Source organism: Rhinatrema bivittatum, chromosome 5, assembly GCF_901001135.1.
Source record: "Rhinatrema bivittatum chromosome 5, aRhiBiv1.1, whole genome shotgun sequence".
Lineage (NCBI taxonomy): Eukaryota > Metazoa > Chordata > Amphibia > Gymnophiona > Rhinatrematidae > Rhinatrema > Rhinatrema bivittatum.
Window position 1 is genome coordinate 301,421,749 of NC_042619.1, and position 12,294 is coordinate 301,434,042.

General features: G+C 47.6%; 1 protein-coding gene across 2 annotated transcripts in view; it reads left to right on the top strand.

The window, feature by feature from the left end:
- DDX56 (DEAD-box helicase 56) overlaps nucleotides 1-12,294 on the top strand; it is a 103,688-nt gene that overhangs the window by 4,041 nt on the left and 87,353 nt on the right. For both annotated transcript variants that reach the window (XM_029604182.1, XM_029604183.1), the window contains exon 3: nucleotides 6,544-6,698. In XM_029604182.1, coding sequence (XP_029460042.1) covers nucleotides 6,544-6,698 — 155 coding nt within the window. The remainder of the gene's footprint in view (nucleotides 1-6,543; nucleotides 6,699-12,294) is intronic.

The window sequence follows — 12,294 nt, forward strand, 5'->3', positions numbered from 1 at the left end:
AAAAAAAAGGCAGAAACTTTATAACTTCGAATCAAGCAAAAAAAAAAAAGTTAAAACAAGAGGAGAAACTTTTCCAGTCCTCCCAAGGGGTAGGCAGGTCCCGTGGGATCATCCCCCCCACCCCCGGTTGCAGGTTTAGGAGCTGGGGTTGGTTACCCTGCGGGGCTCCTTGTGGGGTTGTGTGTTTGATTTTCAATTTTCATTTGTTCATACCTCGCACTTCGCCAGCTTCACTATTCACCTACTCTCTTTGATAAGCTTGCTTAAATAACCAGGTTTTTTCGAAAGGATTTGTTGTCGCTTTGTAACCTTAACTCTAAAGGCATGGTGTTCCATAGTATGGGTCCTGCCAGAGATAGATCTCTTTCTCTTACTTGGGTGAGTCTTGCTGTTTTTATTGATGGAATTGTAAGGCGTGCTTTGTTAGCTGATCTTAGATTTCTGTTTGGTACATGAACGCGGAGGGCTGTGTTAAGCCAATCTGCTTTTTCATTGTGTATTAATTTATATATGGTGCAAAGTATTTTGTATTGAATTCTTTGTTCAACTGGGAGCCAATGTAACTGGGCTAGGGTTTCTGTGATGTGGTCTTTTTTTACTTTTTCCAGTCAAAATTCTTGCAGCGGTGTTTTGTAGAATTTGTAATGGTCTGAGTGATGTGAATGGTAGACCTAGTAGTAAGGCATTACAGTAGTCGGTGCTTGCAAAAATCAATGCTTGTAGCACTGAACGAAAGTTTGTAGTTGTTAGCAGTGGTTTGAGTCTTCTGAGAACCATGAGTTTGGTGTATCCCTCTCTCGCTTTTAATGATATATGTTGTTTTAGGCTTAATTCAGAATTGATTATAATTCCTAGGTTCCGTACTTTCTCTGCTAGTTCTATTTTTTGGGTTGTTTTTGATTGTGATTGTATTTTGAATGATCTCATTCTTTTTGCGTTCTAAGTGTAGGAATTCTGTTTTTTCAATATTGATTACTAGCTCCATTTGGTTTAGTAGTTGTATTATGATATCAAGGTACATATTGGCTAAGTTTAATGTTTTTTCAATAGTTTTATCTATGGGTAGTATTAGCTGAATGTCGTCAGCGTATATAAAGTGTGTTATGCTTAGTCCGGCTAGTAGGTTGCACAGTGGTAATAGGTATATGTTGAAGAGGGTAGCAGCCCTGTGGAACCCCTGTTTGCAAGTGTATTTTCTCTGACATTATGTCTTTGATTTGAACTTGGAAATATCTGTTGCTTAGATATGATCTAAACCATTTGAGAGTTATGTTACTTAAACCTATTTCCTTTAGTCTATTTAAAAGGATTTCATGATTTACAGTATCAAATGCTGCTGAGAGGTCCAGCATCACTAAGATATAATGTTTGCCGTTGTCAAATCCTCTCCTGATGTTGTCTGTTAGTGCTAGCAGGAGTGTTTCTGTGCTATAGTGTTTTCTAAAGCCATGCTGTGATGGATACAAGATGTTATTATCTAAGTGTTCTGCTAGTTGCTTTTGTATAGTTTTTTCAATTTAGTTTTGCGATTAGGGGTAGGTTTGAAACTGGTCTGTAATTGCTCAGGTTAAGTGGGTTGCTGTTTTTCTTCTTTAGAATTGGTTTTACAATTGCCCCTTTTAGACTATCTGGCATGATTCCTTCCTCTAATGATAGGTTCACTATCTTTGTTAATGTTGGTGATACTGTGTTGCTACATTTTTTATTTCAGTGGTCTGTATTGTTTCAGATGCATGCGGGGCCGGGTTTAGTTTTTTTAACCGATTCAATTTCCATTTCAGAAACCATCTCGAATGTCGTCCATTGTTCTACATCTCTTTTTTTTCATTTTGATTTCTTGTTTCGTTGTAGGAGGAATTTTTGTTTTTAAGTTTTTTATTTTGTCGTTTAAAAAGGTGGCTATTTCATTGCATTTATTTACTGGTAGGTTTTGCGGAGGGTTGGATTTGTCATTAGTGAGATCTCTTACTATGGAAAATAGTGTCCTCGGGTTGTTAGTGTACTTTTCTATTTTAGTGTCATAGAACTGTTTCTTTGCATTGAGAATTGTTTGTTTATAGTAGGCTAGGTATTTTCTGTACTTAGGTTTTCAGTTGTTTTATTTTTTCTCCATTCTTTTTCTTTTTTTCTTAGGTTCCTTTTGAGTTCTTTTATCTTCTCATTGTGCCAGGAGTTTGTTTGTTTAGGTTCTTTGACGTTAATATATTTTATTGGGTTTATCTCATCGTTTAGGTTACTGGTTGTTTGCATCCATGAACTAGTTGCGGAGCAACAGTTGGAGTAGTCTAATTTGGTTAGTTTTTCTTCTAAATTGTCTTTTAGTATTTCTGAATTATAAGTCCTCTCGCACCATGTCATCCGCCGTATCGGCAAGGCATCTCCTCTGGTTGCGTAACTGGCCAGCGGACGTTTCGTCTAAAGCTCAATTAGGTGCTCTTCCATTTAAAGGCAGGTTTCTCTTTGGTGAAGACTTGGAGCAGTTGATAAAGTCCCCGGGGGAAGACAAAGTTCACAAGTTGCCTGAGGACAGACCGAAGCCTTCCAGAGGCTTTCCAGCGACCCGTTCACTCTTTCGCGGTCAGCGTATGTTTCGTCAGAGCAGACAGCAGCCGGCAGGTCAACGGCAGCCTATGGCCAGGCCTCAATCCTGGAATATTTCCTTTCGAGGCCGCAGAACCTCTTGGGAAGGAGGACCTCCCACGTCCCTCGCCTCCAAGACTCCTCAATGAGATGTGGCCGGCCCATCCCTTGATCCCTTGGGTTGGGGGACGATTGTCTCAGTTCCACGAGGCATGGGCCAAGATTACTTCCGATCAGTGGTGCTAAGCATCATAGAATACGGCTACACTTTGGAATTTGCTCGGCCTCTCCGAGATTTTTTTATGATCTCTCCTTGCGGAGCGCGGGCCAAGGGGCAGATCCTCGACAGACCCTCGACCGCCTGCTGTCTCTCAGGGCAGTAAATCCTGTTCCTCCAGAGCACTGGAAGATGGGGAGATACTCCATCTATTTTGTTGTTCCAAGGAAGGAGGGATCCTTCAGACCTATTTTGGACCTCAAAAAGGTAAAGAAGGCTCTCAAGGTACCGCATTTCCACATGGAAACTATGCTCTGTCATCGCGGCTGTCCACAAAGGCGAGTTCTTAGCATCCCTGGACCTAATGGAAGCATACTTGCACATACCCATTCGCAAGGATCATCAGAAATTTCTTCACTTCATGATCCTGGGGATGCATTTCCAGTTCTGTGCTCTGCCGTTCGGTCTAGCTACGCGCCCCCCCCCCCCCCCCCCCACACACATTCACCAAAGTCGTGGTGGTAGTGGCAGCGGCCCTAAGAAGACAAGGGCTTCTTTCATCCCTACCTGGACGACTGGCTCCAGCAAGGTAGTCAGTCTCCTGGAGTTGCTCAGCTGGGAGATCAATCAAGCCAAAAGCAACTTTGTCCCTTCTCAGACAATGGACTTCCTGGGGGCCCATTTCAATACCAGTGTCGAGAGTTTTCCTCCCCCCCCCCCCCCCCCCCGAATCGAATGACCAAATTGATGGAGCAAGTTCGGCGCTTGTTGTCACTCCCACTATCCAAAGCTTGGGACTATCTTCAAGTCCTCTGCTCCACGGCATCTACTCTGGAGATGGTTCCCTGGGTTTTTGCTCATATGAGACCATTACAACGAGCGTTGCTTTCCCGTTGGGATCCCAAGTCGGAGGAGTTCCAGTTCCCTCTAACGTTCACCGATCATGCCAGGTCCATTCTTGGGTGGTGGCTTTGCCCACACAACTTGTCTCGCGGTGTAGACCTTGACGTCCCAAACTGGATAGTGGTGACCACGGATGCCAGTCTCTCTCCAGCTGGGGAGCTGTCTGTCAGTCCAGGGCGCTGATCCCCAGAGGAGTCCAACTGGTCGATCAATCTTCTGGAAACCAAAGCAGTTCGACTGGCTTTGCAACACTTTCTCCTGTGCCTCTGCAATCAGGCGGTCCGGGTTCTGTCTGACAATGTGACGACAGTAGCCTACATCAACCGTTAAGGAGGCACCAAGAGTCAAGCCGTAGCTGACGATGCGGAACAACTCATGGCTTGGGCGGAAAAACATCTTGCACTGCTAGCGGCATCTCACATCGCTGGTAAAGACAACATACAGGTGGATTTCCTGAGTCGGAAGCGCATAGATCCAGGAGAGTGGGAACTTTTGGACCAAGCAATGGGTCTAATTTCCCGCAGGTGGGGGACAGCCCATATGGACTTGATGGCGACGCAAGACAATGCCAAGGCCCCTCGCTTCTTCAGTCACAGAAGAGATCATGGCGCAGAGGGAGTCGATGCGCTGGTACTTCCCTGGCCAACCTCAGTTCTCCTGTACGTGTTTCCTCCTTGGCCACTAGTGGGCAAAGTTCTGCACAGGATAGAAGTTCACCCAGGGAGCGTGATTCTAGTGGCTCCGGAATGGCCCCGACATCTGTGGTTCGCGGATCTGGTCAGTCTGGCAGTGGAAGGGCCCCCTACGACTCAGACATCTTCCGCATCTTCTTCGTCAAGGCCCTATATTTTTCGACCAGGCAGATCGCTTTTGTCTAGCGGCCTGGCTTTTAAAAGGAGGAGATTGAGGAGGAAAGGTTATTCGGAGGAAGTAATTACTACACTTCTGCAAGCCAGAAAAACATCCACCTCGCTATCATATGTGAGGGTGTGGAGCGTTTTCAAGACGTGGTGTCGCGAACGAGGGATTCTTCCCAGGCAAGCGTCTATTGCTCATATTTTGGCCTTTTTGCAAAGTGGCTTATCCAAGGGCTTGTCTTTTAATTCCCTCTCTGTACAAGTGGCGGCTCTAGGCTCTCTTGTTGGCAGCTTAGTAGCGTCGCATCCGGATGTAGTGCGTTTCCTCAGAGGGGTAAGATATTTTGATTCCTCCTGTCCATCCTGTATGTCCGTCTTGGAGCCTTAATTTGGTACTTCGCATCTTGTGCGATCCGCCATCTGAACCCCTTAAAAAGGCGACATTAAAAGACCTCATGTTGAAAACGATGTTTTTGGTGGCTATCTGCTCAGCTCACAGAATCTCAGAACTTCAGGCCCTCTCTTGTAGGGAACCCTTTTTGAGAATTTCTGATTCGGGAGTCTCTTTTCGAACAGTTTCTTCCTTTTTGCCAAAGGTGGTCTCCACCTTTCATTTAAGTCAATCAGTAGAGCTCCCGGCTTTTCCTAATTTATCGGCCGACGTCCCACATGCGAGAGAACTTCGTCATTTAGATGTCCGATCTCTATTATGCTATTTGGAAGTCACAAATCCTTTCAGAGTTTCAGATCATTTATTTGTTCTGTGGAGCGGTCCCAAGAGAAGACAGAAAGCGTCTAAGCCAACGATTGCGCGATGGTTGAAAGAGACTTTTTCGTCCGCTTACATTTGTAAAGGACGACATGTTCCTGAGGGATTAAAAGCCCATTCCATTCGCTCACAGGTGGCTTCTTGGGCTGAATGCTAGTTGGTTTCGCTGCAAGAAATCTGTAGAGTGGCTACTTGGAAGATGCTCCATACATTTGCTCATCACTACCACGTGGACGTTCAGGCTCCAGATGTCTGCAATTTTGGCAGTGGGGTCCTGATGCAGGACTCTAAACGTTCCACTCGGTATAGGGAAGCTTTGGTACATCCCACAGTCTGGACTGTTCCGGGTACGCACAGGGAAAAGAAAATTGGTTCTTACCTGCTAATTTTTGTTCCTGTAGTACCATGGATCAGTCCAGATGCCTGCCCTGGGAGTGGGTATTTCAAGAGTCCGTGCTCCTTCTCCGTTTTTAATGCAGGACGCTACAGGTTGCTTTCAGTTTTATACTTCTATAGTTACAGTTCTATTATTGCTTGATTCGTTGTTATTATGGTTAACTGTTATTCTGCTTGGATAATCTATATACTGAGGGTATGCAGGTGCACACCAGGTTAAGAGAGGGTGCCCTTCAAGTTTTTCTCTGTCTCCATCTGCTGGAGTGGTGGCATAACCCACAGTCTGGACTGATCCTTGGTACTACAGGAACAAAATTTAGCAGGTAAGAACCAATTTTCTTATGGCAGGTGAGAAATTACATATTGAATACATGCGTTTACAAAACTAAAAAGCTGTTGCATTTAATGGTTTCTTCTCATCCTTTCTTATCATTCATGTTCTATACATTACGGTGACCGTAAAGAAATCATGAGGAGAGGTCTTTCCATAATTTTAGCCTCTCCAGCTTCATAATGTCAAATTTGTCAAGCCTTTTGTATAGTTCTGAAAGGAGTTTTGTACCATGTCAGAGAATGATGATTCGGGAGGTACTGTTGTGCATTATTTACTGAATTCTATTCGGGTTCTATTATTGATTGTATCTCTGTGTCCCTTGTTTGGTTCTCGTCACTTTCTCGTCACTTTTTTCCCCCATCTCATTTTTGCTCTCCTGCTTGCATTTTATCTTAATGTCCTGTCCCATCGGTCTTTGCCCCTCTTTCTTTAACTCATTCACTCTCCACCTGTTTTTTCACTTGCAGTGTTTTTCTCATTCTTCTAGTCTGTGTCGCAGCAGTCAGTGCGCGTACTTATACTGGTGCCTACGAAGGAGCTGGGACAGCAGGTCCAGCAAATGATTCGCCAGCTGACAGCATATTGTGCCCGAGATGTGCGTGTTGCTGATGTCTCTGGTCTGGTTGATGTTTCTGCTCAGAGGTGAGAGCAAGCAGCCATTGTAGGGAGGCAAAGCTTTGTCTCTGAACTTTTGAGAGTGTCCTAGGCTTTCTGACCACAAAATCAATGCAGTTCTGATAGAGTGAAATTAATTTCATCCTCTTCCAGTGAGCCTATAGGGGATGTCACACTTAAGATTCTTCTGAGTGGTTTGACAAGGCAGTGGCTACAACTAGTGAGAGAGAATCATTGTTCTGATTTAGTGGCCAGTGAGTGACGCTGATGTTCTGAGAATGTGTGCATGTATGTGTAATATATTATAGAATATTTTTTCCTGAACACACCCAGATCAGTCCAGACAAGTGGGTTTATGCACATTGAAATCGTTGGTTCAGTGTGCTGCGGCAGTCAAAAAAGCAAACTGAATGTTGGGAATTATTAGAAAGGGAATGGTTAATAGAATGGAAAATGTCATAATGCCTCTGTATCGCTCTATGGTGAGACCGCACCTTGAATACTGTGTACAGTTCTGGTCGCCGCATCTCAAAAAGGATATAATTGCAATGGAGAAGGTACAGAGAAGGGCGACCAAAATGATAAAGGGGCTGGAACAGCTCCCCTATGAGGAAAGACTAAAGAGGTTAGGACTTTTCAGCTTGGAGAAGAGACGGCTGAGGAGGGGATATGATAGAGGTGTTTAAAATTATGAGAGGTCTAGAACGGGTAAATGTAAATCGGTTATTACTCTTTCGGATAATAGAAGGACTAAGGAGCACTCCATGAAATTAGCATGTAGCACATTTAAAGCTAATCGGAGAAAGTTCTTTTTCACTGGCAGGCTGATATGGCGATATTAAGTCGGAGGTCCCGAAAGTTGAAAAAAAAAAATTGAAATAGGCCTGCGGCTCGCGGGTCAAAAATCGGATGCTCAATTTTGCCGGCGTCCGGTTTCTGAACCCGTGGCTGTCAGCGGGCTCGAGAACCGCCAGCAAAATTGAACGTCAGCTGTCAAACCGGCTGACGGCCGCTGCCTCTTTTTACCGTTGGCCCTAATTTTAATAAATTAAAATACTGTATCGCGCGCACAGGAGAGTGGGCACTTGTCCGCTCTCTCGCGAATTTACTGTATCGGCCCGTCAGTGCACAATTAAATTCTGGAATTTGTTGCCAGGGGATGTGGTTAGTACAATTAGTGTAGCTGGATTTAAAAAAGGATTGGATAAGTTCTTGGAGGAGAAGTCCATTACCTGCTATTAATTAAGATGACTTAGAAAATATCCACTGCTATTACTAGCATCAGTAGCATGGGATAGACTTAGTTTTTGCGATTTGCCAAGTTCTTAAGGCCTGGATTGGCTACTGTTGGAAACAGGATGCTGGGCTTGATGGACCCTTGTTCTGACCCAGTATGGCATGTTCTTACCAGCAAATGGAGGCAGAGAACAAAATCTTGAGGCACTGCTACATAACCGAGAATGCCGCCTGCAGTCCCTCAATATTTCTCTGTCTCCAGCAGATGGTAGCGGTGCATCCCTGCAGTCCTGACTGATTTTGGTGTTGGAGACTGGAAGTTGCTCCCCGGGGTGGTAGGTTCCATTTCTTCAGGTCATCCCTCTGGTCGAGCCGGGCGAACGAGGGGTTGGATACCCGGGTGGTGATAGCCCGTGACTCTCAGGGCCCCTGATAGCCAGGGGACTGGCTCTTTCTTGGTGTCCTGAGGCCCCCTCTAGCTGCTGCTCACTCGTTCAGGAAAGTATCCCTCCTGTGGGGTTTTTCTTTACTCCTTGGCAATTTCTCGGCTGTCTGTTTTTTTTTGTTGTTGTTGTATTGTTAGGTTAGTTTAAAAAAAGAAAAGAAACAGTGCTTTCCTCTTCTTGACCAGAGAGGCTCAGCGGGATAGTTGGCCTCCATGGCAGTGCTGTGAGCAGTCGGGCCCCGGCGTTCTGGGGCCATGTCGGGGGAGAGGGGAGTGGACCAGCAAGGTCTGTTGGAGGGCAGTATTTTTGTTTCCCCGGTGGGGACAAGCCCGATTTCAGTGCAGAGGACTGCCTTGTGAGCAGTCAGGCTATTTTGGGCAGCATGCGTGTCTCTTCTCATTGCTGCAGTTTTCTCTTTCGTGCCGACAGTGATAGCGGGGCAGCATCTCCGGCAGCTACCAGGCCTTGTGGGGCGGCCAGTTTTGCTCTGATTTCTCCCACGGGGGCTGTGTCATGGCGGACAAGCCGCTGATCGAGGCTTGCAAAGCCTGTGGTGGTCTGCATACTTAAACTCCCTTTTCCCTTTGCACATCTTGTGCTCAGGGGGGAGAGAGAGATACTCCTCTAAGTCTCAGAAGTCCAGGAGGGCTTCTTGGTCGCCAGGGGCCAAGGTGGGGGCTCTGGTGCCTGCTAACTCCGAATGGACTCTGGAGCATATCAGCTGGTGGGGCTCCTACTGATGGTCCTCCCCCCTCTCTCCTGCGATGCAGGGTACCGAGCAGGGGGGTGAATATGGTTCTAGTCCGGCCTCCAGTAATTCTGAGGGAGCATCGCTAGGCCCTGGAGGTTTTTCTTCCAAATTCATCATCCTGTTACACGAGGTCTTCTTGGCTAAGAAGGCAGCTAAGCGTAGACCCAGGGAGAGAGGCCTGGGTTCCTCCAAGAGACCTCGACAGGCCTCCGAGTGGACTCCATCTCTTGTTTCCAAGCCTCGGGGGTCTCGTTCTGTGCATCCTGATGTTGACCGGGAGGTTGTGCTGGATTCAGAAGGGGGATAAGGATAGGGGTTCCTCCTGGTAGTGGACCCGGATTATCCAGATGAGGATCTCACCCCCGGTCTGGTCACAAGTAGAGAAGACCAGATCCTTCTTGAAGGTGCTGGGAATGATGGAGACGACCCCCAAATGGTCTGTTTGTTTAAGAGCGAGAAGCTGAGACCTCTTATCCCCCAGGTTTTGGAGGAATTGGGGGTAAAGCTGGCTCAGGAACAGACAGATAGCGAAGGAGTTAATCCAGTTCTGGATGGTTTCAGAGGTCCGCCCAGCACTTTCCCATTCCAAAGAAAATTCAAAAGCTGATTAGCCGGGAGTGGGATACTCTGGAGGCAAGCTTGAAGTTGGGGAGAGCGATGACGAAGCTATACCCCATGTTGGAGGAACATTTGGACCGTCTTAAGACTCCTAAAGCGGATGCGGGGTTATCGGCGGTTACCAAGAAGACCACGATTCCTGTGGCAGGGGGTGCTGCCCTGAAGGATGTGCAGGACTGCAAACTGGAGATTCAACTCAAATGGATGTTTGAGGTGTCTGTATTAAGTCTCCGCACGGTGGTTTGCGCTAGCATGATGTAGTGCGCCTGCCTATGTTGGATTCAGAAGCCTCAGGAGCTGGTGGCTTCGGCAGTACTATCCTGTACAGGTGGCCCAGCTGGGGGCGGGGATGGTCTATGTATGATTTGGTGCACACGGCAGCTTGCAATATGGTCTCTGCGGTGGCGGCGAGGTGCCTTTTGTGGGTGCACAACTGGTCCGCAGACATGTGGTACAAGTCCCAATTATGCCACCTTCTTTTTAAAGGGAAGCTTCTCTTCGGGGAGGATCTGGATCAGCTTATGAAGTCCTGGGGAGAAACCAAAGGCTGTAGATTGCCAGAGGACACGAAGAATGTTAAGAAGTCCTTTTCCGGTCACTCTCGTTTTCGGGAGCCAAGGCGATTTCGCTCCGGAAGAGGAGCGACCTTCTCTGGATCTAAGCAGCCGCCCAGCCATCAGCAGTGCTTTCGGACCTCCTGCCGATCCTCCAGAGGCGGTTCTGGTCAGGGGGCTGGAGGAAGTAAGCCAACCCAATGAGATTCAGCTTGCCCAATCCTCCCGGATAGCGGTCGGGGGACGGTTCTTCCATTTTTACGGGGAGTGGGTAAAGATTACACCCGATCAGTGGGGGCTCGAGGTGATAAGAGACGGCTACATCTTAGAATTTTCTCGACTGCTCAGAGAAGCCTTTCTGGAGTCGCACTGTGTTTTCCACAGCAAATGGGAGGCTGTGGAAGGAACCCTTCAAAGTTTAAGTCTAGAGGCTAGTCTTTCGGTGCCGACGAACGAGCAGGGGCAAGGAAGGTACTTTATCTACTTTGTGGTTCTGAAGAGAGGGCACCTTCTGTCCCATCTTAGATCTACAGAAGGTAAACCTGAGTTTGAAGATCCCATGTTTCCAGATGGAGATGATGCGCATAGTCATTGCAACAGTTCGCTGGGGAGAATTTCTGGCATCTGATCTCACCAAGGCTTACCTGCATATCCCTATACGGCAGGGTAATCGGAACTTCCTGAGATTCAAGGTGCTGGGGCAGCACTTCCAGTTCTGAGCACTCCCGTTTGGGCTAGCCACGGCTCTGTGGACCTTCACGAAGGTCTTGGTGGTAGCAGCGACCTTAAGGAAGGGGGGGGGGGTGTTGATACACCCAATTGGCTCATCCAGGGCAAGACACAGGATGCATGGTGGACTGCGTGATCCAGACATTATGCTCTCTGGGTTAGGTGATCAACCTGGCGAAGTCAGCTGACAGCTTTCCAATCCCTGGAATACCTAGGGGCCCGGTTCGATACCGACTGCAGCTGGGTGTTCCTGACGGCGGACAGGTTAATCATATTACAACAGCAGGTCTCTCAGCTGTTACATCTCAAAGTTCTGAAGGTCTGGGATTATTTTCAGGTCCTGGGTTCCATGGCCTCAACATTGGAGCTGGTCCCGTGGGCCTTTGCCCACATGCACCCACTGCAGAGATACCTTGTTATCCCACTGGGATCCAATGTCTGAACAATACCATCCTCCGTTACCACTAGGGAAGGAAGCCAGAGTCAACCTGTCGTGGTGGCTATCCCGGTCCCAGTTGGAGAAGGATGTGAGTTTTGAAGTCCCGGACTGGGTGGTGGTGACATGGATGCCAGTCTCAGGACTGGAGAGCTGTGTGCCTGGGTAGTTCAGCTCAGGGACTTTGGTCACCGGAGGAGAACTCCTGGTCCATCAACCGATTGGAGACTGTGCAGAGCCTTGGAAGAATTTCTGACACTGGTGCAAGGTCACATGGTTTGGGTATTCTCGGACAATGCGACAACAGTGGCGTACATCAACCGTCAAGGAGCCAGGAGTCATGTGGTGGCTCGGGAAGCTCAATTGCTATTTGTGTGATCGGAACAACATCTAGAAGGGATTGCAGCTTCCCACGTCGCCGGAGTAGACAATGTGCAAGTGGACTTCCTCAGCCATCACAACTGAATCCAGGGGAGTGAGGACTATCCCTGGAAGCCTGGAACCTCATTTGTGCCCGGTGGGGGACCCCCTCAACTGGACCTCATGGCAACATGGGTCAATGTGAAGACGACTCAGTTTTTCATTTGCAGACGGGAAGTCTGTTCGGTAGGTCTCGACGCTCTGGTGTGCCCGAGGCCAAAGGGGATCCCTCCATGGCCCCTCATAAGACACGTGCTGCAGCCATAGAGGCCCATTCCTACACTGTGATTCTGGTAGCCCCTGAGTGGCTGCGTCGTCTGTGGTTTGCAGACCTGGTTCATCTGGTGATGGATGGACCCCTTCGATTAACTCATCTGCGGGGGTTATTACGTCAAGATCCCATATTTTCAGCTTAGGAGGAGCACTTTTGTCT